The sequence below is a fragment of the Pipistrellus hanaki genome, assembly GCF_964339955.1.
Source record: "Pipistrellus hanaki genome assembly, chromosome: 14".
In the NCBI taxonomy this organism is placed as follows: Eukaryota; Metazoa; Chordata; class Mammalia; order Chiroptera; family Vespertilionidae; genus Pipistrellus; species Pipistrellus hanaki.
Window position 1 is genome coordinate 14,006,152 of NC_140516.1, and position 26,710 is coordinate 14,032,861.

General features: G+C 35.5%; 1 protein-coding gene across 2 annotated transcripts in view; it reads right to left on the bottom strand.

Annotated features, from left to right (window-relative positions):
* ADK (adenosine kinase) overlaps positions 1–26,710 on the bottom strand; it is a 430,010-nt gene that overhangs the window by 218,275 nt on the left and 185,025 nt on the right. For both annotated transcript variants that reach the window (XM_084904889.1, XM_084904890.1), the window contains exons 5-6: positions 23,080–23,252; positions 20,493–20,601 (exon numbers count right to left, since the gene is read on the bottom strand). In XM_084904889.1, coding sequence (XP_084761015.1) covers positions 20,493–20,601; positions 23,080–23,252 — 282 coding nt within the window. The remainder of the gene's footprint in view (positions 1–20,492; positions 20,602–23,079; positions 23,253–26,710) is intronic.

Below are 26,710 nucleotides of genomic sequence, written 5' to 3' on the forward strand. Positions count from 1 at the left end.
ACATTAACTCAAATGAAGAATAACTTTCAGAGAATGAATCTATATGTCTTTGATCTCATTCCTTCCATTATCATTTTTCATACGGCATCATCAGACTCTTCTGTTCTAACAGATATTCTTCAGCTGATATATAAACTTGAATTTCTTAAATCTTTAAACAAACCTTCTCTCTCACCCAACACTCTTATTAATATTATTGACTTCAGAGAGGGAGAGAGAGAGAGAGAGATAGAACATCAATGATAAGGGAGAATCACAATGGGGATCAAGCCTGCAACCAGGGCATACACCCCGGCTGGGAATTAAACCTGACCTTCTGGTTCATAGGCTGACACTCAACCACTGAGCCATGCCAGCCACGCCCAACACTCTTTAATTCTATGTAATCTGCTGACTATCACCATCTCTTTGGTATAGATCTTCAATTCTCTATCATGAATGACAAGTTGGTTTTTGGTTTTTTTTTTAACAAAGTTCAACATGGACCCATATACAATACTATTTTTCCCAAGACTTGTTTATAAATTGTACCACAAGAAACTCACCACAGGTGTTTCGCAACCTTTGAAATTGTCTATTCCCTGTTCAATGAGGAAGCAATGTCAACTTGATAAAAAGTTTCTAAATATTTACTCTAGATTTCAGTATTTAAGTCACTGAAGACTGGGATCAAATGTTTCCCAGACCACATTTTGCAGTACTGCTTTGTTGTTTTAACTGTCACAGGTGATATATCCAAGTCTATTAGTTGGTTCACTCAGTGATGAACTCTTACCTTTCAGAATCATCCTCTATCTCCTCTCTTGATTTTAATTTCTTCCTCCACCATTTAGGAAGCATTCCCCAAATGCTGCTTTTTGGAGTTCTTTGTATGTTCTTTCTCCTTGGTAATCTCAATACTCTAGAAGCTTTACCAAACCCATCATATGCTGACTTCCAAATCTGTACCTTTAGCTCTGACTCACTTCCCAAGAACTATAATTGCATTTTAGATTACCTATGGGTATTTCAGTTGCATTTCTATTTCAACATGTCCTAAATCAAATTCATTGATCAGGGGAAGACACCACCCCCCATCACCCCACTGCTGCTGCCACTGCTGGCCGCTGCAGCCACCAAGGTGTTTTCATTAACACAGACTCTAGTTCCTTCACCATGAAAAAATGTGTCTGCCCTGGGCTTGCTCAAGCCTGCTGTGGCGGCTTGGGCACGCCCCCTGTCTCTGTCCCCACCCACCAGCTCCTGTGCGTGTGCATGTGTGGCCTGTTGACTGGTCGTGATTGGGACACTGTTAGGGCCAATTAGCATATTATCTCATATATATATATATATATATATATATATATATATATATATATATATATGCTTTTATATTACTATTTTTCTTTTATAAATACCATTCCATAACAAATGCTATTTTCACATGACTAATAATATTGCTGCTGGTTTTACTCTTGGATGAACTACATTCTAACCTCCTGCTGTTACTGAGAAATGCATTAAAGCAGGTCACATGGTTTTTCTCATGTCAACAAATGATGGCTCAATTAGGCAGATAAGTATCTACAGCCCTCAGCAGAATTTTTCAGTCCATTCTCAGCCGTTTAGAAAAGCACTCTGGTTAGCATTAGAGCTAAGGAAAGGAACACTTGTAATTCTTTAAGCATTTAATTAAATTTTTAAATTCAAGACTGGCTATTGAATGTTTTCAAACACCAACAGTGTGGAAGTAGACTTTCATCATGAATGAGCACTCTAAAATCTGATGTGTATGTAAATTTCTTAATGAAATGAGATTATGACATTTCTGATGCACTGTTTGCAGTAATAAACTCTTACAAATGATCCATTTTGCTAATTTTCTCATCAGCAGAATAAATCTATGTCAGGCTGCTAATTAATGGGCAGAGTTTGCTTGCATTGAACCAAAGGAGTTCCAACTGAAAGATACATGGGGCTATTGCTGAGTCACCTTATAGAAAGGGAATGTCAGAAATGTCGAGTATAAAAGAGAAACAGGGCCGCTCAGTAGAGCATCGTCCCACTATGTCAAGGTTGCAGGTTTAATTCTTGGACAGGGTACATACAAGAAACAACCAAGGAATGCAAAAACAATTGGAACAACAAATTGATATTTCCCTTTCTCACCCTCCCTCTTTCTCTCCCCCACCCCTCTAAAAAAAAAAAAAAAAAAAAAAAATCAATTTTAAAAGAGAGACAACCAGCTGAAAGGTCCCAGAGTAGTCAAATGCATAAATATTTAGAATTCAATTTATTTACTCTTTTCTTCTAAAAATTTTACCTAGATTTTTCACACCCTAAAAATTAGAATAAGAAAATGATACATTTACACATCCAGAAGTGATAAAATTATTACAATCTATATGTACTCAAAAATACACAGCAGTTTCAAACCACTTAAAATAAAAGCAAATAAATGTACCACAGACTAGACCACATGTGTCAAACACAAGGCCCGCGGGCCAAATCCAGCCCGCCAGGCCTTGCAATGTGGCCCGCACCGCGCTGTCATCACTGCACTCCGCTGTCAGTTTATGACATTGTCAGTTTATGACTGTTCAGTAAACCATTCGGCCCGCGATTTAGGCTGGATTTTAGATTTTGGCCCCTTCTCTGATTGAGTTCGACACCCCTAGACTAGACACATGCACAGCCCAAAATAATAGATACTGATCTTGAGGCATTAAGTAAAACTAAATTATAATCATAAGATTGATGAAGATTATGAATTTGAAAACTTTCTATATAGCTATATATATATATATGTGTGTGTGTGTGTGTGTGTATGTGTGTGTATATATATCTATATATCTATATATATATATATATATGAAAGAATTTTATTTAAAGAGTTTAAAATAAAATTTAAAGAGTTTTCCACTTAATATTTAAGATTCACTACACTGTCCTCGACAATTCAGTGGATAAGTGATATACCACTAAAAAAAAGTTTCCATGATAGCAGTGCTATATTTATCCAAGTGAAAAAATATTATCTACAGTATTTATCACTGTTGCCAGTACAAAGATGCAATACATCCCAGTATAAAATGGACATAAGGAATATTAATACTTCCTTTTAGCCAACCATGAAACAACAAAGCAAGATAAGATCTGCAATGTGATCTGTTTGACTATATTAACAAATCTAGAGAAAGTGTATGTTGAAATTAGGAGTGATGTTAGTGTTGATAGGTTATGAAAGAGGGGCAAAGGCAAATGTTAATGTTACCTATTAAAGAAGAGCTCAGGAAGCCTTTGGTCAATGGACTAATTTCTCAAGTCCCTACTGATGAGATAAATTTATCATATTCAAAAGTGAAAACAAATATATTAAAAATATAGTTATTCAAGTATCATTATTTTGACTCCATTTCAACACAAACTGTTTAAGCTTCTAATGCAAATTTGTTTATACATAGAGAATGTGCAGATTAAGCAGATACAAACATTTGCATTCCCTACTATAAATGAAGAAGGTGACTCATTGGTTTTTATATATCACTCTAACTTGATCAACTGAACCATCCTTGCCTCCTCTCCTCCTTTCATATCCAATAATCAATCCACCCGAAAGTTTTGTGACAAACTCAAAACATATCCAGAATCTGACCCATTCTAGTGTGAGCAACATCAAGCATTGTACAGACTATTGTAACAAGCCTCCTAATTGTTCCTCCTTGCTCAAGACTATCTTATCTATGTTCAATACAGCAGCTACAATGACTTGAAAATATAATGAATATGCCGCTCTTTTACCCAAACTCTTCAATGCCTATATCACTTTTTTTTTTTTTGGGGGGGGGGGGGTGGTGAACGACGATTTAAACCTACATGTCTTACAGATCTGACTCACAGCTTCCTTTCAGAGCTCAACTCCTGTTATCCTTATTCTTGCTGTATCACAAATACTCCAGGCATATTCCCACCACAAGGCCACTGCACTTGGTCACTCTGCTTGAAATGTGCTTTCCCTAAATAGCTCCAAGGCTTTTCCCCCTAGCTCCTTCACACCTCTTCTCACTGTCACCTTATCAGAAAGTCAATCCTTATTCTATTTATTGAGTGATGGGTAAAGCTTAGAAGCAGCTCAGAAAAAATGATAGCCAAAGGATGGTTTTGGTTTATGGTTATTTGTCATGGCACCCCTGGTATACTAACAGAGTGGGAAATAGTATTAGCTGTGCCATTACTATTTAAGTGACTGCGTCTTTGCTCATTTGGCAATAGAGCTAAAATATATATGCATTAATATTTACATAGATCCACACATACTGAAACACATAAACATTATATATATATATATATATATATATATATATATATATATATATATATATATATATATTACACAGATACCTCTAACCCAATCCATCCCCACAGTGATTTTTCCTGTCTTCTCCCATTCTGTATTTACATATCCTTTTTTCCACAGTGAGAACAAGGGTTCCTAACAATATCAACCCACTAGTCATTTGTTCAATATATTTTCAGAATTAATTTTCCCATTCCACTAAAATAAGTAAACCAATTAAAAGACTTCAGAATTTGTTTGTAACACTTCCCTCTCCTACTCTGGCCCAAACAGTATAGTCCAGCAGTATGTTTATAAATTACTTGGATTAGTCCTCCCTTTTTCCTTCACTTCTTTTTTATTTTCAGCATTGTTGTAGTATTTTTTTTTTTTTACTTTTGTCAATAAAGTTCATTTGTTTCAGCCTGCTTACAGTTTTAAGTCCCCTACCCTATTGGTACTATTTTTATTTAACCTTTTGAATAAGTAGGAGATTGACATGCTATCAAAATTCAAAACAGTATCCCAAAAAATATATTCTGAGAAGTGTCATGTCCTCTTGTAAGTCATCTATCCCACATTCTTTTCTAACCTGTGTAGATTACTGATTTTATTGTTTTATACTTTATCCTTACTGCATAGCTGTTTTCTTTTCCCCTGTAATTGCATAAAAGGTAGCATTATATATGGTCTTTTGTGCTTTTTTTTTTTTTAAATATTATCTCCTAGAAATCACTCCAGATCTGTTTCTTCAACAAAACTCCTATGATTGGCTATTTATATAATTTCTAATACTTGGCAATTATTAATAATGCTGCAATAAAAATATTAGCAAAATTATTTTTATATGCCATAAGAACTGGATTCCTGGATAAACTATAACTCTGATCTGTGCAGATTTTTACCTTTACTCTAATGTATATTTAGGTGGAGGTAATATAGGGGATATTTAATTACTTGAGCAAACATTAAATATTAAGAAACAAAAACTGTATTATGAAATAGAGTATGATACAAATTATAAGAAAACTCGAAGAGACACACATATGCACAAAAATGAGGATTTTAATATTCTTCTCCGTACCTTTTTATATTTCTCAAGTTTAACGTAATCATCATATATTATGTTTACAATAAAAAATAAAATAAAACTATGTGTATTTGTAAACCATAAAGAGGGATTCTATTTCTGGCAGTGAAACTAATTTAGACACCATGATACTGTCCTTTTGCTGAAAACAACAAATGATGAGTTAAAATAAAAAGAAAACAAAATAATCTTTTTAGGTTTTAAAATCTATTATTGGGTTAACAAGGAATACTCAGATGGTAAAAATGGAAATACGGGAGGTAGGCGTACACTCACGTGTCTTTCAGGGCATATGCCAACACTATGAACTGAGCCTCAGTTTTCACAGCCATGTACAGAGCAGGCAGTGGTTTGCTAGAGCTGATTTGTGAAAAGCCAGCTATACACATCTTTTCCCAAATTAATGTTCAGTGACTTCATGTTGGTAGCCTGAAATCAGTCATAATATGAAACTGGAAAATATTAAAAGTCATTTTCTTCCCTTCTCTTGAGAGTCAATTTTCAAGTATTTAACAGCACATCACTGAGCCCAAGGTTGAGAGAAACCCAAGGCACACTGAAGATAGGGAGTCTAATTGGAAATCTCCACATACAGCTGGGAATCTAAAGAACTGCATACTTAGGGTAAGAGTGGAAGAGAATTATGCTGGAGAAAGAATTAGCTGGTGGAAGTAAAACACATTGTCCCTGAAAATTTAACTACAAGCCCATCCTCATGGAAGTCTATGGATCTGGAGCTCATTCTACCTATGCCGGTCACAAAACCTTAAGCCTAAAATTTATTTCACTGTGTTCCTAGGTTGACTAGGTCCCCAGGCTTTTGGCAGATTCAAATGTGAATCCTTTCTCTGGAAATCTATCACGGCCTCAGAAATTACAAGAAATAATGAAAAGGAGCTTGCACACAAAAATAAGGCAGCTAGAGTAAGAGCTAGCAAAAACAACGGACACCAAAATCTTAAATACTTGATGAGGCACGAAACGGAAAGTAAGTTTAACATATTTAAAGAAATAAAAGGGCTGTAAATAGAGTTTATCAAAATAATGAAATAAGATTTGAGAGCAAAAATAAAAATGAAAGCTAAAGTAATAGATATTAAAACTCAATAGGCAGATAAAATATTAGATACTGCTAAACACACAATTAGAAGCATCAGCTGGTAGATCTGAAGAAATTATCCAGAATATAGCAAAAAAGACAAAGGTAGGATAACTATGTAATAGGTGAAGAGATGTGGTAGAATGATTAGGGATACATTTGTGGCAAAGCTATAAAGAAAAGCACAGAATAACCATACAATTAAAGTAAATGGCTGTCTTTGGGGTAGAGAGAGACATGGAATCACAGGGGCACACAGACATTCAAAGATATTGCTAATGTTCTGGTTTCTTAATATGGGTGGTAGGTACACAGGTCTTTTATTTTTAAATAAAGTTATTTGGGGATACTTCTGGAATTACAGAGAGAAAAACAAAATACCTCCGAACATGATGAGAGTTTCCATATACCCCTCACCAGTTTGCCCTAATTTTAACATTTTATTTTAGCATGGTACATATATCCAAGCTAAGAAAGCAATCTTGGTGCCGAAACCGTTTGGCTCAGTGGATAGAGCCTCGGTCTGAGAACTGAAAGGTCCCAGGTTCGATTCCAGCCAAGGGCATGTACATTGGTTGGGGGCACACCCCCAGTAGGGGGTGTACAGGAGGCAGCTGATCGATGCTCTCTCTCATCGATGTTTCTAGCTCTCTATCCCTCTCTCTTCTTCCTCTCTGTAAAAATCAATAATATATATATATATTTTTTTTTTTTTTAAAGAAGAAAGCAATCTTAGTGCATTGCTATTCATTGAAGCCCAGACTTAATTCAGATTTCACCTATTTTTATACCAATGTCCTTTTTTGTTCTGGATCCAACCCCAGGAAACCACTTTGCTTTTAGTTGCCATGTCTTCCTAGTCTCTTCCTGTCAGTGACCAGTTCTTAGTCTTTCCTTGCTTTTCTTGATCTGGGCACAGTTCTGAGGAATACTTGTTAGGTATTTTGTAGAATGTCCATTAGTTTGGATTTGTCTGATGTTTTCCTTATAATTAGATTGAGTCTATTGGTTTGGGTAAAGAACACAAGATATTCCATGCTCGTGTTGTATTTTTCTTGCCTCAGACATAGAATCAGACATTTCTCCAAGGAACCCTGGATCTTTTTACTGGAGAATGGTACTTACAAATCCGGATCTAAGTCCTGGGTGTGTTTGTATCTACTGGGGTATCACTGCTTCTAAGCCTTCTTAGTGCACAGAGATGGAAAACAGATGGATAGCTACTAATCCACGTATACAGACACATCTGTCATTATTTCTGCATCTACCCATTTACATATACTTAACTAAACATAAGTTTATATTATTTCCAAATGTAATCCAGTACCTACCGCAGGGTATATTTTATGTATTTTAATTTTTCCAATGATTTTCTTTCTTTCTTTCTTTCTTTTTTTAAGAGAGTAGAAGGGAGAGTGAGAGAAACACTGATGTGAGAGAAACACATGACCTGACCAGAGCTGGGATTGAGCCTGCAACCAAAGTACCCTTGACCAGAATCAAACCCAGGACCCTTTAGTCCTCAGGCTGACGCTCTACCCACTGAGCCAAACCAGCTAGGACAGGATTTATTTTAGCCTCCCACCCCCGCCATGTTGTCTTATAACACCCCTCTCTGAAAGCACCCATTTTTAGTATTTAAAAATATTCTCCAAGGAAGGAACCTGCAAGCTTTGCTCACAAAAATGTTTAGATTGAATTCTTAATGGTTTACTAAAGAACTATTAAAAAACAAAAACTACATTGTTGTGACAATAAACTACAAAGCGATCTTTACATGCTATATCAACTATGTGATGAGTAGCTAAGCCACGTGAGCTGCCCAGTATCACGGATCTAAAGCATTTAGTTTCAGAAGGGTAGCTCCTCAAATTGATGGACAGATAAGAGAAGAATAAAATACTTCAGGTTGCTTATTTGCACTCTCTCTTAAAGACAACAGAACAACAGAAGGTTTGGAAGCTTTCATTTTATTTACATTTAAATAGTGTGTTAAGTCTGTACAAATTTCACATACAATTTGAGAATCATGTCCCCAAAGGCAGTGTCATCTGGGAGAGCGGTTAACGTAACTACATAGGTCTAAGCAGCAGAATTACTTGGTGGAAGTATTACCAGCAGTTAAGAGCTTTTAGTTTAGCTTTCTCCCCCTGGTGGTAGTGTCTGCATTGATAACATTTTTAAAACTACTAGGATAGCATCTTAATGTTTATGGCTGCTCCAGTCAATTATAGGTCGGCATTCTGGGACAGAAGCAGATTTAAATGAAATAGGAACAGATCTCAAAACTCTTCTGAAAGAAGCACTTGTCTCCTATAGTTCCTCTTTTTTTTTTTGGTCTAAAATGCAATTATAACCATTGCATCATTGTAAATTACATGCTGGGGTTATCTCAGTAGGTATCTGCCAAATGTAAAACTTACAGAAGGTCTTCAATGTAATAATGATGTTTTATCATTTTAATTACAAACTCTTTTAAAAACTCCCTAAAGTGTACCAATTGGGGTGGTCTAAATTAACAGTATCTTTGTAGCCCAAGGGTAGTAAAAATAAATTGAACTACCAAATTTCATCATACTTATAGCAGCTGTCTTCCTGCCTCTAGGAAGCTAAGCATTTAACAAAGCAGACAGCTTGGCATTGGCATCTGATTAGCAGTGTGTGCGGATTGTCAGATAGAATGTACTCGGCTCTTTTGTTCCGAGGTTTGATCAGAAATCTGGAGAGCAATGCATTATGTAACTTTATTCTTAGGTCTTCTGAGAGGGTAAATAAGCTGGTATGTTCCCTCTGGTGTTGTACAGGAAAGCTGAATCAATGCTCTTTTGGGTAAATATGCTTTATCAAACCCTAGAAAGTCAAAATAATATTTTTCTTGAAAACCACATCGAAGATGGATTATACTGGCACATTTTTAAATAATTTTAGTTTAATATTTTTTATATTAAAAATATTTTTACAACAGGGTGCTTTGAGTTACAGTGAGTCCTGTAATTAAAATACTGTAGGTGGGAGGAAGAATGATCACTTTAAAACGCCTTTCAATAAGATTCTATTTCTAAAAATATCAAGTCTAAATGAAGATTCAGAAAAAAATTTTTTTAATGCATAGGAACATCTTATTGGAAAAAAAAATAACACTGTCTTATAAGAATAATACTGTTTTGATGCAGGTGCCCAAACATTAAACTATAAAAGGGTGACTCTAATTACCTTCTCCCCACAAATTTCTTTGAAAATTTATTACAAATGATTGTGCTTATTGGCAAAGTTCAAAATCAGCAGAGTCCATGCAAACAATCTACTTCAAAAAGAAGTACATTCTTTTACTCTCAAATCCATCGAGGTAATCAGACTGGATGTTTTATTCAACAGGGCTGAAGAAAATTGTTCTACAATAGGTTAATTCAAAATGGCAGCATAGAAAATGCATCTGTCAGTGGGGATCAAATTACAGGGCAAGCTCCTCTCAATGCTTAGAAAAACAAGTCTGCAGTTCTACAGATTATGTGCCTGTGTGTGTTTAAAGGGGTGGGAAAGGAGCTAAATATCTGAGCTAACCTCCAATTAAAGTCAATCATAAAAACAGCCAATTTAATGAGTGCGGATTTCTTTGGGTAATTATAACACCAACCACTTTTTTCTCTTTTAAATCTGTAATTCTGCCTTCTTGTTATTGCTTGCTTTGTCATTAATCGCCTCAGGACCTTGATTTCCTAGCAACAGACTGCCACCAAACATTTGGCTCCTGTTCAACATTTTCTTTGTGAAAAATGGCACTGCTGTTGCTGCCTGGGCTGCTGCAGCTAGACTGGCTGTGTAAGTGCTCTAATAATGTATTCCGCTGAAAGGAAAAAAAATCACATGATATGGGGTGCAATGACTGAGCTCAGTTAATTACTGAGCTGGGAAGTTTATCTACAATCTAAAAGCTGTGTTGAGGGGAAAGAGGATATAAGGATTAAAAAGGTGCTCCTTCCATTATCAATAATTTGCAGGTGAGAATTTACATGGAAATATTTTATTCTTGAGTTGACAGGCTTCTGTTTAAGTTTATTTAGGAAAGGGTACAAAAGGCCAATGCCCTTCAAATGTTGCTTGACAAATTCATTCTCTACAAAATAGCCCCAAATGCACAAAAGAATCACAGAACATTTAGCTGCAATTTTAAAAAGCAAATTAACCTATGTATCTGTCAGCTGTTTCTTTTCTACTTAAGTCAAAAATCATATGCATATGTAAACATTCTATGAGATGGCAGAAGGAGGTTTTCATTCACAACACTAGACACGAGGAAAACAGAATTCAAAATAATCTGTTGTGATGTATTGTATGTTTAAATAACTATTTTATAAAACATATGAAGGGGGGAAGGTACTTATCATTATTTCTAAAATGATTCCATTGAAATTGAAAAAAATCAGACTTCATAATTGGAAACTTAGTGATAAAATAGATATTTTGCCACTTTTTTAGTTGGTAGATTTATCAAGATTCTCCATGCCTTAGAAATACTGCCATTCCCAGTAATGATAGTTATGGAAATTAACACGGCATGTCAGATACGGTTCATTGATACCTTGCTTTAGTTCTCAGGAATATGGCTTTTTAAGACTGGCATGTTTCAGGATTGCTGTCAGGATATGATAATTTAATATACCCAAGAGTACACTAAATATTATGGAAGCATCTGTGAAACTAATAAATCAGTGGACATGCCAATTCTTACTAATGTCTACATATTGTATAAAAAACTTCCCACAAAGTATAGCCCCAATTCATCTCATCTTTGGAAGTGAAAATGCTACAGTCTATCTGAACACATCACAATGATCACCTTAACAAACTGAAATAAAAATGAAATTAGGAGATATTTATAAAGGAGCACTAAGCATTAAAAGATCATTGGTTGTGTTCAAGTAGTTAAAATATACAGATATTTTTAGAAGAGATCAAATGAATTAAAGATATTCAGACATTTTTATAGAATTCTGCTTATTGTTGGCACTAAACCACATCATTTCACCATTGCGTCTGATTCCCCACTTCAATACATTTTTACAAAAACCAACTCTTGGTTAATATAAGAAAGCAAGTGTACATTCACAATCATAACAGTTTTAAAAATCCAGCATGGATTTTTAAAAATTCCACAATTTCTAATATGGAACTATAACTGGAATGATACATCCATTTAATTGCCTCTTTACTATATGACAGGTTCTTTTTTTCATTTTTTTTTGAACTTCTGGAGTTTGTTGATTTAAAAAATATATATATTTTATTGATTTTTTTAGAGAGGGAGAGGGATAGAGAGTTAGAAACATCAATGAGAGAGAAGCATCAATCAGCTGCCTCCTGCACACCCCCTACTGGGGATGTGCCTGCAACCGAGGTACATGCCCGCAACCAAGGTACATGCCCTTGACCAGAATCAAACCTGGGACCCTTCAATCCATAGGCCAATGAGCCAAACCAGTCAGGGCTATATGACAAAGGTTCTTGGGAAATTAGCACTTGTCCATGAATAAGCAAAAAGCCTTTTGAAATATTTCATGGAAAAATTACATGAAAATTTTATAAGAAAATAAATTTGGGGGTGAAGAGGGTATAAAACTCAGAAAAGATTAAAAACCACTAGACTAAGCATATCAATATACCTGAGAAATGCTAGCTGACACTTGCAAGTAAAATGGTACTTTAAATTCAATTTATTCTATTATAGCTGCCGAATAAATGTTAACCTTACAAGGAGCTACACATGTATAAAAATAATTATTTTTGAAGGATGAGTAAGGGAATGCGGTCTTCTTTTACTTTATTACAAATGTATCTTTCTGGGGGGAAAAAACAAATTAAAAATTAGGGTGGGTTATTTTAAATTTTGTATTTTATTTGATTGGGACTTCCCATAAGTAATATAATAATACAAAGTGATTTAAAATTCTTCATAAAATGAAGAAAGAAAGGAATAGTTAGAAAAATAAATACATAAAATGACTAGTCAGGACAGCAGAGTTTAACAGGGTTGGAAGGTTGGGCGAAAAGGAGATGTTTGAGTGAGGGAATTGTAAGGGAAGATGGGAGTGACAGAGAAAAGTATTCAAGGGTTCTCACATTCAAAGAGAAACTTGTATCAGAAATATGTATAGAAGACAAGAGGAATGTAATTTGTAAAAGCTATCTATCTTTCAGAGTGTCTTCAACTATTTAGAATTTACTAATGTTCCTAATTATATTAGGACAATGTCAGTGAAAAATAATAATACAGGTCCTAGAAGTCTAAAAGGTTCCCTATAGCTGCCAAAGTTATTTTCAAGAGGTACAGAGAAAAAATGTGAGAAACACTAAATTGTGCATTTTAAACATATGACTTTCATGGTATATAGACATCTCAATAAGCTGTTATAAAAAGATTAAATCCAATTTTATTTATTTAGAAGGATAAGGACAACAGAACATATGGGTTAAATCATATAAAACTGTAAAGATTCTATAATGTGTATAGTAAAATGTTGGAAAATAGATATACTTCTGCAGATACTAGAATGTTTATGTCCAGTTTATATACAATTTCAAAGATATGACAACTAGAATGTAAAAATGTACATTGCTGTCAAAATATTTATAAATTATCCCTCTCTTAATCATGTTTATTAAAGAGATTTAGTAAACATTTCATTTTCCCGAGCAAATGCTGTATGGTCTGAAATATATAAATAACGTAAATGAAGTGGAAACATTTCAGTAGATGGTTTGTTAATTCATTTTGGGCTCTGTATAAGGGCCTACTGTCTTAACAACTAAGTGCTATACATATGTTTATTTTCTTAGAATTCTAAGGCAATTAGCACATAGTGTGGTTTCCAACTTCACATAAAATTCCAAGGCTTCATTATAATGCCACGAGTCTAAAACACAAAAACTTCCAATCTTTATCTTTAAAGCTCAAAGCTTCTTTAGCCAATGCTATCTTACTCCTACTGAGTAAGTAAAAAGATTATGCTGCTTAACTAAAAATAACCTTACTTTAATATTCCATATATTTCTCTCGTTTTAGTAGAGAGCTTTACTTTAAATAGCTGCCAAAAATAAGACTTAAGAAAAATCACAGAAATATAGGAATTGCTCAACTTAAAATATGTATCTATAAAAATCACAGAGTATTAGTATCACTAAAAAATGATAGTGTTAGAATTTAACCTGCAGGAAAGAAAAAAAGAAACAATTCTAGGCAAATTAGAAATGAGTACAAATAGAATTTCTATAATCACACTCATTTAAAGAAATTTTTAGCAACAAAGATTGTCACTGTAAAGGAAGAAGTAAGAACAGTACTGCTCATTTGTGTAACTAACTGAACATTAATAACATACGGATAATTTTTTAGAGTTAAAAACTGAACTCTAACACTAATATTTAAGAAGAAACATAATTAACAGTCTTTTTCTTATATCTCTCTATATTATATCCGAGTTAATGAAAGATATCTTTCTCACATAGTTTTGGGCTTTACTTAAAAGGGTGTCAAATTGGCACACAAAATTCTAAACCTATGCATGATCAAGACTTGTGTACAGTGTCAGGAATTATACACAAACATGAAATTCCCAGATATATAGAAAAATCATATACTTATTTTAATTTTTGAATTTATAAATGTAACAGTTAAGGTCACCTGCAAGGACTTTTTCATATGAAGGATTACCAATTCACAGGTAATCCTTAAATGAAGCATTTCAGAATAGGATGATCAAAAACTTGAGCAAAAAATACCAGGAAAAAGTCAAATGGTGATCAATGATTTGACCAATATAATGGGAATTCCAATACTCAAGAGTTCAAAAATTGAATTTAGAACAGGGATAAAATGGAAAGTCAGAGGTTCAACCATCCTACCTCCTCCTGATCTAATAATCTCAGATTATAAAGATTAAGAAATTCCAAAAATTGCTTTGAATTCCATCTAAATGTTTTAAAAAGAACTGCAACATCTGCCGTTTGGCTCAGTGGATAGAGCGTCGGCCCACGAACTGAAGGGTCCCGGGTTCGATTCTGATCAAGGGCATGTACCTTGGTTGTGGGCACATCCCCAGTGGGGGGTGTGCAGGAGGCAGCTGATCGATGATTCTCTCTCATCGACGTTTCTAACTCTCTATCCCTTTCGCTTCCTCTCTGTAAAAAAATCAATTAAAAAAAAATATATAAAAAGAACTGCAACATTTTAAATTAATTGTCATTCATAAAATAGCTTATATTTTTAAAAATCCTTCAGTTTCCTTACTCTGACAAAGTATCTATACTTTGGTATATATAAAAGGCTAAGTGACTGGCCGACCAGCTGAATAGCTGGTAGGTACGATGTGCACTGACCAACGGGGGAAGACGCTCAGCGCCGTAGCTGCCGAGCACCCGGGACCCCTCGCGGAATGTTGGAGAGCAGGTTTTGGCCTGATCCCTGGCGGCCAGGCCGAGGGATTCCACCTGCCGGAGGGACCCTGTTCACTCCAGACATCCTTTGAGCCACAGCACCACCCCAGGGCGTGTCCAGCCCATCTCCCCCAGTCTGTCCCTGCTGGCCATCTTCTAATTAATTTCCTTTGACTGTGCAGGAATCTGTGTACCAGGCCACTAGTATTCATTATGATAGCACACTTTTAAAGGATGACATAGCTTTTTCTATGGTCTAATAAGGTTTAATGCAATGAAGTTAATTAATTGTCCATCTAAACTAATAAAAGAGTAAGATGCAAATTGACCGTATCTTCGAGATGCCCATCAGCCAATCAGGAGTGAGTAAACAAAGATGGGGCTTAATATATATACACACACGCAGGCACCAACACAGGCGGTCCACACCACAGCCGCTCCGGGCCTCGGGGCAGCGTGGGAAGGCGAAAAGGCAGCTCTGAGCCAGAGCGAAGGTGGTGCCGGAGCAAAGGCAGCGCCGGCAGCCGGGGGAAGGAAGGCCATTCTCGCACGAACCTTCGTGCATGGGGCCTCTACTGTGTTAATAAGCTTCCTTCAACTGAAAAAAAATTTGCTTGTGAGGGACCAAAGTAAATCTCAAATATACCTAGTCACTGCTATCTTTCATTTCCTTTTATAGTATCCCAAATTTCTATTAGGCTAATATTGTAAGAAAAATTCATTCACTTTCATTATGAGCTTTTAAAAATATTTTCATGACAAAGGTAAAAATGCCTGATGACACATTATTTTTTTTTTAGCATAATAAAAAGAATCTTTTATAATTTCTAATAAAGTTTTATGTAAGCACATATTTTTTTTCTCTTTTAGATATACTTTTAGTAATCTCAGAGAGGAAGGGAGAGGGCGAGAGGTAGAAACATCAATGATGAGACAGAATAATTGATTGGCTGCCTCCGGTACGCCCACTACTGGGGTTTGAGCCTGCAATCTGGGCCTGTGCCCTGACCAGGAAATCCAACTGTGACCACCTGCCTGGTTCATGGGTAAATGCCCACCCACTGAGTCACAGTGGCCAAGCACATACCATCATCCTCACACAAGGATATGTTTATGTTTATTGATTTTAGAGGGAAAGTGGTAGGGAGAGAGGGGAGAGGAGGAGGAGGAGGAGGGGGAGGGAGGGAGGGAGAGAGAGAGAGAGAGAGAGAGAGAGAGAGAGAGAGAGAGAGAGAGATCGATCTATCAGTTGCCTCCCATACCCGCCCTGACTGGGACTGAGCCCGCAGCCCAGGTGTGCGCCCGGACCGGGAATCTAACCTGCAACCTTTTTGAAGTGCAGGATGATGCTCCAAAACAGCGAGCAGCCAGCTGGGCTGTAAGCGTGTCTTTTTGTAAATATAGTGAAATGGAAAACAAATCCTTAAAAAATAGTAATATTATATTTCATGATACAGTTTGTTATTCAACATTTTACCTTTTTTAACATGTAAAATTTCAAATATATGATTTCTTAATTTATCATGCCACTTCATTTTAAGGACTTTAGTTATTCCTTTCAGATTACTGATAAAGATATTGTAACTGAGACTAAGTAACAGTTCAAATAAAACTTATTATTTATGGTGTCAATAAGAATTTTAGTAGAAAACCCAACCAGAGCAAACAAAGTAAGAGATAGAAAACCCAAATATTGTAATTTTTGCTGATTACTACTTGTCTTTTATAAACAAACACTCCTTTTTGTCTCCCAAGTATGAACTCTAATCCTTTCCTCTAAAGTTTTATACTCTCCAAATTATATTTCCTGCACCTGCCTATAAACCTACTTTTCTTGATCCCAGAGGCAAACATTAGTAACACTTGAAAACCATACTCTCTCAAAAACTATATTCCCCAAAATGGTAAGATTCTAGGCTGAGGAGAGATAAAACCAAGGTGGAGTTACAAAATAAATATAGACAGAGAAGAAGATCTATAATAAACCATAGGAACTGAAAAAATTCATAGAAAGAAGGAAACAAGCATAGGTGTCAAAGGAAAATGCAAACTCCAAGTCCCATAGTCTGAGATAATTATTGACAAACTATAATTCACTATTCTTTCAGTTATAGTCAAAAGAAAGCTGGGCTGGCTGTGTTAATACCTGTGTTTCACACGGAGTACATTTTGGGGGGAAATCTATTACCAGGAATAAATAAGTGGTAATGAGGCAAACAATTCTACACCTTTTTGCACTTAATAACAGAGTTTCAAAATACAAGAAGTCTGAGAGAACTGTGAAAGAAATACTCAAATTTCTAATGCACAGAAGGAAGAAAATAAAACAACACACTTTAAAGAGGAAGTAGAAAGTATTACAAGTTGAATGAAAATGAAATGTCAAAATTTGTGGGAGGCAGCCAAATCAATGCTTAGAGAAAAATTTATATACCACTAGAAATCTATAGTAAAAATGAAAAGTTGTAAATAAATTTTATTTTATTTTACCTATTTATTGAATTCACTGGGGTGACAATGGTTAATAAAATTATAAAGGTTTCAGGTGTGTAATAATTAATTTTTCAATAAATAAGGACACACATGCAGCTGACTTAGTTTATGCAAAATAAGTCACAAGGTACTGAAAGCTTTGGTTAAACCTATTTCTCAAATATCTGATTAATCCCCCAAAGTTTAAAATTCTTCCTATATTAAGCCTAAACTTGCAAGCTAATTTGTGCTTTACAGTGTAGTTGAAACTTGTAAGGAAACTTTTTCTCATAAAAAAGAATTATTGGAAATAATGCATAGATTTCCATGCAAAATTCTACTATTGATATTATGGTATATCTTTTTTAACCCTTTCAGTTGACCTATTAATATGTTTAGTTTACTATGTATTTATTTTTAACATGTATTTTACTATAACTTATTTGTGTGTTTGCGTGCATGTCTTGTAGGCAACATATTGTTGGATCATATTATTTTGTACAAAGTAACAATGTCAACCTTTTAGTTGAATAATTAAGGTTTTGAATTATCTTAGTGCTCACTGCTAATTTTTGGAACACTGGGAAGAAGAATTCCTGAATATGTAGACCTGGCTTAATCTAGATTCTAGATAATAAAACCCTAATATGCAAATCTACCAAATGATGGAACAACTGGTTGCTATGACACCCGCTGACCACCAGGGGGAAGAGGCTCAACGCAGGAGCTGCCCCCTGGTGGTCAGTGTGCTCCCACAAGGGGAGCGTCACTCAGCCAGAAGCTGGGCTCATCGTGGCTGGTGAGCTTAGTGGCAGTGGCGGAGTTTCTCCGGCCTCTATTGCAGGTGAGCGGTAAGGAGTGAGGGTTCCTGGACTGCAAGGGCCCTGGAATGCAGGCGGAATGTCTGACTGCTGGCAGGCGGACATCCCCTGAGGGGTCTCAGACTGCGAGAAGACTCAGGCCTGGCTGAGGAACCTCCCTCGGCCACCCCGGAGTGCTTGAATTTTGTGCACTGGGCCTGTAGTTTTATATAATGCAGACAGATGTCTTAACTTTGGAAACTTGTTGACAGACATGTTGAGTTGCTTCCTTAGATCAAGAACTTTTTGTAATTGAAGGGCTCCCAGAACTTCAACCTGTTAAAATCTCAGGAGTTTAAAATGATGTGAGAAGACTGATGATTGTATGGAACATGAAGATAGGAAGGAGTCCATCTGATTTGATTAAGAATAGCTACTAGCATACCTACTCGATCTAAAATTTTATTTTGAAAATATGCTAAGAAAAGACTAGACTGGATGCTCTGTGCTCAACGGGAATTAAAGATTTAAAAGAAGTGCGGAATGTCTACATCCCGACAATGTGAAAGAGCATTCTTTTTATGAAATTGTTGGAATAGATGCTAAAGGCTAACAGTTATCATCAGAGATATCAACCGGAATCCATTCTGATATTTTTTTCTGGCTCATATACTACACGTTTCAAGGATAATTCTATTTTCCTCATTAACTTGTCCAAAACTAATCACTTCATACTTTATAGAAAAGAGCACTTGTATAAATAGTTAATACTCTCATAAAAATTCCATTCACCCAAAGCTGGCTAGATGCATTATAGTACATAATTGCTGAAACTATGAATTGTTTGCAAGTTGGGTTCATGCTGCTGTAAAAATTCCCCATTCACTCAAACTTTGGCTATATGGCTTACATGTGCATAACTGTTAAAACGTGAGTTGTTTCCAAGTTAGTTCATGATCTGGGGTCCAATTACTATATATTTACCTAGAGACAATTGTAACTGTCAGTAAAAAATACTTTTCCATCATAAATATTGTCATATATCATAGTCAATATAAATAATCTAACATAATTAATGTCAAAATTTAAATCATATGCTCTTTGAAAATCAGACTTTCAAATGTAAGATGATCTGAAATACTTAATAAATCTCCCTAAAAAGCTTCACTACAAAAATATGCTACCAAGACATTAACAATAAGAAAAAATGAGAACATTTTGCAAAATAAAATGAAATAGAATATGATCAAGAGAGAACATTTTTTAGTTGAAATGTTGTTCTCCTACACTGGCAGAAGAGGTAAAATGTCTTTCCTCTATATAATCCTCTAAATGTAAGTATTTATTTGACATTTATAAAGGGGTAGGGTTTGCTATACAGAGGAATCAATAACAACCTTGTAAAGCCTACAGCAGTGTACATAAACATGCTGTAGGAGACATTAACTCTAGACTGAAAGAAATAATTATATTTTCAATAAGCACGTTCTTATTAGATAATCAATTTTTTTACACGTTACTAACATTTTCACAGATCAGATAGTGAGTGGCAGAGGTTGTTATATCAAAATCATACATTATATGCTTATGAGGTACTTTTAATTTTTCAAAGGTATCTACTTATTTTTGGTCAGCCACATTTAACTCAGATTATATAAAAACAAGATGTTCATGGGGTGATTAATTCAGGAGGATATTTATACCAGTCTTATCTTAGAAATAAATTCTTAACCAATTATTTTCATGTCAGAAGACTTAATAATTCAAATTACATGCTGCCCTTATTCCCAGATTCAAGAGATTTGTCACAATCAATGTTCCTGAAATATTAAATTAAAAGGTATCATGGTAATTACTATGGAATAAATAGCAATTAGGATTTTTTAGGTAAATAAGCTCAAACTGTTTGCAGTGAATATTTAGAATACTAATATTTCCCCATACAATGCATGCATTATTCAGAAGTAGCCTAAAAATATAAAATGTAAATTCACAGAATTACCTCAAAAGACCTTAAGAAACAGATTTTACAGGAATTTGATACTTGGTTAAGAAACATCTATGCATAATGTATCCCAAAAGAGGTAGATTTGAAGGTAAATAATACAAATTATGTTACCTAGAATGATCATATTACTATTCTGCATGTTTAATAGTGAACATATGCTTTGAGATGGGTAATTTGCAGGATAAGCAAAAGACAATTATTTAAAAATTTACATCAGCTAACAACTATAATTTATAGTGTAAACATATACCAGAAATTTGAATTAGATAAGTACTTACTGCTATGTAATAAACTTTTGCCTTTTCTACTAACATCCAATTTTTCTCCATATCAAGATGTTTTTCTTTTTTATAACAATTGGCAGCAGCAAGATTAGCTACAAGGGACCTAAAACAACAAAAAGCAAGTAAGTTTTTTTGTGCCAGATATATAGTTTATTCTTTTTATTGCAAACTTGTCATATACTTCTATACAGTTAATTAACAGTATTTTTTGCAAAATTTGGTTTTATATTTTAATTCTTCACAACCGCTGTATATTGATTTTAATAACTGTAAATAAATTTTGTTTTGAGAACTCTTGAGACTTCTGTTTGCCTGTGAGATAAACAGAGATATTAATCCTTTTTCTAAATGCCACCTGGTATTTTGAGAAACTGGCATTTAAGTTTCTTTTTGATATTTAAATGCTATGATTATCTACTTTCTACATTTTAATAGTTCAAAATGCAGTTATGAAGTAAAGCTATAATGCCATTATGCATAAAAATATTCAAATAAAAACTTCTATATATTTCTTTTTTAACCTAATGCTTTAAAAGCCAAGTATGGGATTAATTTTACAAGATACATATAAAGACTATGTTTTCTGTGTGAAATTAATTTGCCAAGAATTAAATGTTAAGGACTGGAATAAATTTAAATTAGCTTCTACAGTTGAAACCTCCCTGCCCAGGTCCAGTTTCGAAGTAGAAAAATCCAAACAAGATACTACATTTAAATTCTTGCTACAAGTGCCTCATTGAGCTTTTTATTATTGCCCAACAATTAAACTTAATAATTATTTACATTACCTATCTATACTAATAAATACTAATAAGAGGGTAATATGCTAAATACACTGGGTTGACTGGACATCTTTCGGATGTCCGACTTCCTTCCAGACAAAGCCATGATGGCAGGAACCAAGCCAGAGGCAGTTAGGGGAATCAGGCTGGCAGGGGAGAGCATTTAGGTGGTGAACAGGCCAGCAGGAGAGGACAATCAGGCTGGCAGGCAGAGGTGGGTAGAGGTGATCAGGCAGGCAGCAAGAGGCGGTTAAGGGTGATCAGGCAGGCAAGCAGGTTTGGAAGATTTTGGCACTCTATTTTTGAAAGTTATATTATAGTTATTTAATGATTACTGCCAAAACAGTGTCAGATTCTTTTTAAAATATATATATTTTATTGATTTTAGAGAGGAAGGAAGAAAGGAGAGAGTTGACAGAAACATCAATGATGAGAGAGAATCATTGATTGCTGCCTCCCACAGGCCCCCCCACTGGGGGATCAAGTCTGCAACCCAGGCATGTGCCCTTGGCCAGAATCGAACCTGGGACCCTTCAGTCTGCAGGCTGATGCTCTATCCATTGAGCCAAACCAGCCAGGGCTAGTGTCAGATTCTTAACATACATTTTCTGGAGGTCAAAGAATGAGCAAAAATAAAAGGAACTAAGAAAGGCGAATTGAACAAGGGAATGAGAGAGAAGCGAAGAAATAAAGGAAGAAAAAGAGGCAAATAAAAAAGGTGGGAAAGGCAGGGAGATAAGAAATGGAAGAGAGCAGACTAAATACTTCTAGCTATAATAGAGCATAAAATATCTAATGAATCACTATTTAAAAAAAGATCAGCTTTGGTGATTCTAAGAATTTAACAGTTAGAAAAGTTAGTTTATTTTTCACTTAAACAGGAGAAAAAAAGCCCATGCAGATGAGTAATATGGTAACAATACTGTTAGCAATGTATGAATGTACTGAGAGAAAACCTCCATGTAGCTGCCAAAGGCACAAATACAACCAATGCATGGGAGTCCTGAAGGATAAATTCAAAGTTCACTTAAAGAAGAATTTTTAACCCTTTGCACTCCGCTGTCCCCTCTCAGGGGACATCGGAATTCTAGCATATCACTCGGATGTCCCCTCTCAGGGGGGACATTGCAGTTTATTAGTGATTACGGGGAATTGAGTTAATTCAATGCACGTGTCTGCCGCAAAGTAGCGTCGAGTAGCTGGTAGCCAATGTCCAGAATGGTTCGGAGTGCAAAGGGTTAATAAGTAAAATTGTATAGAAATGCAATGGATTATTTCTTGAGTGGTACATTATCCATGACTAAATTTGTTTAATATGGATGACTATTTGACTACTTGCCAAAAATGCTTTAGATGACCTAATTCATGTGAGACTGGATATAACATAGTATTGTAAATGTTAAAAATTACATATGAATGTGTACATGTAAGTATGTAGTCCAATATTCCAAACTCAGGATATGGTGAAAAGTACGCGTCTTTCTAATCCCAGTTTAGCAAAAAGCTAGCTATAAAACATTGAATAAAATGTTTTCCTTCTCTGATCCTAATTATAAGAAGCAGATATTAGATTAGATAATCTCAAAAATTTCATTCCACTATACCACAAGAAGACAACAGCAGGTTCAGAAGGGCAATTAAAAAAAAAAAAAGACAAAAAAATGATACAAGGAAGAGTTTATTAAACATTAAGAGCAATTATAAATGTGAGATCTAAATTCCAAAATTAGACTGGAATTCAGATTTTATCAGTGTTGAAATGGCCAATTAGTACAAGCTTCCCTGGGAATTACGCTGACCTGTTGCCACCAGTGATGCACGCAGCACAGGTTCCCGTCGGCTGCTCGTTCTGCTCGTAGTAATGAGCATCCACATGCGCTTCGGCAGCTTTTCTCTTCAGGATCTCCCCAAATTTATCTATCCCAATGCATCCAAAAAATGTTGCTGCTCTGTGTGGCTTCTGAATCATCCACTGAAAAATAGGAACATAAATAATTTTAATGTGTCAGAAAATGGTACACCATAGTTCAGTATTCTGTTGTAGATAGTGGCATAAAAGAGATACTTTATTAGAAACTGTGGCTGTTATGAATGGAATTTCCATCCTGTACTACCATTTATGATAACAAATTTGATATAACAATCACACACACAAAAAAACTTATACTACTTTTGGGGAGAGAAATAGAGCATAGTGGTTAAGAACTCAGAATCTAAAATCATAAAGACCTTAGGGCAATGCTGGCTTGATACAGAAAAATAACAGCGATTCCCAATAGAAGTAGTATAGCAATATCATTAGAAGCCCAGCATCTATACTGAGACAGTCTGGATTCAAATCTTGCCTCTGTCATTTACTAGCTGTATGGGTAAGAATGTCACTTAGGAATTCCTATGCCTCATTTTCCTCATCTGTACATTTAAAATATATATATAAATAACATCTCATAATGTTGTTGAGAATTAAATACTTTAAACCAGACATACAGAAAGTACAAATATAGCAGCCAAGAATATGTCTTGTTCTACACATTACTTTTGTTCATGCAGAAAGTCTAAATACTCTATCTTTGATATCAGCATATTTAGGACACTGACAAAATGTGAAAACTTTATTCTTGATCAGTGATTTCTATTCAAAAGTTCGTCAATTTAAAATAAGAGGTTAGTAAGCCAAAGCAGACACACAAAATAAGAAGCCATGCTCATGGCTTCAAATCACTTAATAACCTAGCTGAGAAAGTAAGGATGTTATCAAGAAAGTTGAAAGATTAAAAAACCTTTTTTGAAAGTTTATAAATTAACTAGAGGCTCGGTGCACAAAATTCGTGCATGGGAGGGGGGTTCCCTCAGCCCAGCATGTAAACTCTCCAATTTGGGACCCCTTGGGGGATATCCAACTGCCTGTTTAGGCCCGTTCCCTGGACTAAATAGGAAGTGGGATATCCCCCTCCAATCCAAGACCACTGGTTCCTAACCGCTCCCCTGCCAGCCTGCCTGATCACCCCTAACTTCCCCCCTACCAGCCTGGCCACCCCTAACCACCTCTGCCTGCTGGCCTGATCATCCCTCACTGCCCCCCTTGCTGGCCTGGTTACCCCAACTGAAGCCCTGCTGGCCTGGTCACCCCATGCAGCCGATTTGGTCATCCGCTTGGTAGCGATAGTCGCTTAGGCTTTTATACAGGTAGATCTGCTAATAGTTCTGTTAAAATTTTAGTACATCTCTAACATTACCTCCAAAACAATGTGTTGCCAATACCTAAGCAATCTGTTTTTGACCATTCTGATATCCAATCAATAACACTGAATGCATGTCTACTAGAGGAAAATGACAGAGACTATCATACAAAGACACAACTACATTTCCAAATTCTCCAGGAAAGAGATGCAATCTTGTTCAGAGCCTCTCCTTATGTTCCTTTTTTTAGCCAAAATAGATTGCCCAGCCTCTCTTTGTCTAGGTATGCACAGTACATCCTTAAATACCCATCTTTAAGTTCTACCCTATCCCTGAGGGAGTAAGAAGGTCCAGAATTACTCTTGTGTTGTGTATACTTAAAAAACAAAACTAAAAGGAAACAACTATAGAATTTTCAGGCCCTGGACCGGGCAGGACTATGATTCTGACAGAAAACAAGGTGAGCCCTGACATCATGCAGGCTCTCTGCCAGGAGGCAATTTCCAGACTTGGTGCAGGGAGGAAGAAGCCAAACGGAGCCTGGCATTCTCACTGAAATGAGGGAACAGAATTAAAGTGTTTAAGGAGAGCCCGAAGAGTAGAACCTGAAAGAGAGTCCCAGAGAGGAATGAGCTGAAATTCATATAAAGCAGCTCTGGAGGCTTTGGCAGGACACCAATCTGTGCATGTTTAAGGAAATCATAAGAATATACATAAAATCTCTAGGATTAAAAAGTGACTTTATCGAAGTCTCAGGATTCAAGATCACTGTACACAGATCTAATGTAATTCTATGTACTATCAAGGAATAGCTGAAAATTAAAATTAGGAAAACAATGCCATTTACAGTAGCATCAAAAGAAACATAGTGGGACCAATTAAAAAAAATGTCTAAGACCTATACATAAAACACTACAAAAAAAAAAGCCCGAAAAATAATGCTAAAAAAAACCCCATCACCAATAACTATATAGAACGATTCTATGTGCATGAATTAGAAAACTAAATATTCTTAAGATAGCAATTCTCCCCAAATTTATTCAAAGATTCATTGCAACACTAATCAAAATCTCAATAGGATTTCTGAAGATACCAAAAAGCTGATTCAATAATCAACAGAAAAAAAGAAAATAAAAAAAGGAACTAGAATAGCTAAAGGTTAGGAAGTGTGTCGATATTCTGGAAAGCAATATTGATGAATCACAATCTCTTCAAATATAATGGTGATCATACAACCTATGATCTTAAGAGCATGTTTTAAGGATTAGAAATAGACTAACAAGAAATGTACTTTAGATCATTAAATGATACCTATTATTACAGTCGGCTCACTTTTATCCAGAGAACGAAAGGGCTCTCACTATACTGTAAGTAACTACCCCTAACTAATGAATAAGAAAACGACAGCTATAATTGATGACTTTAAATAAATACATGAACATAGTTGAATTCAATTTTAAAAGCAATAGTAAAGGCAGAATACCACCAGGAAACACCCAGGAGGGAAATTAAATATAAGCAAAGGAAGATCAGAGAAGGCATCCAGAGATGGGTGACGTTACCAACTGGTCTCTGAAGAACGGGTGAAAGTTTCAGAAATGGCTGTGAACTGGAAGCAGAGGCACAGCACAGAGCACAGGCCTCCTTTCCTGTCGGGAATTTTATCGTGGTGTTCCTAAGGTATAACCAATTCTATTAGTTCCAAACAACCTAGTATTTATTTCCTAATAATTGAGAGCCTATTATGCACTGTAAAATTCTCAAAACTTGGAATCAGACTGGTCAGCACCACTCTCATTTGCTGTGTCACAATGCTGTTTTGTATAGCACTTGTTTTGTTGTCGTTTTTAATCACAGAAACTACCCAAACTCCCGTTTTCCAAAGTATCTGATATCACCCAAAGAAAAGTAGCAGTGCAATGCTAAAACAGAAATATCTGGAGTTAGTGGTTCAAAAGTTAGTGGAAAATTTAAAATGTTTAACCTAATAGATGTCACCTGTTTCCCTAGAAAATTTAAAATGACCTGCAGACTCAATGTGGATTTGCTAACGCACCCAGGGGGCCTTAAGCACACAGTTGAGGAATAAAATAGTATGCTAACCAAAAACAATGAAAGGAAAAATAAAGGACTATTAGGAGTTTAATGACAGAGCACGATGTGGGAGGGAACAGGCGAATGTGAAAAGTAGATCTAGGCCAGGTCATTAAATGCCACTGTAAGAAATTAGGCAGCATTCTGTATGAAGAA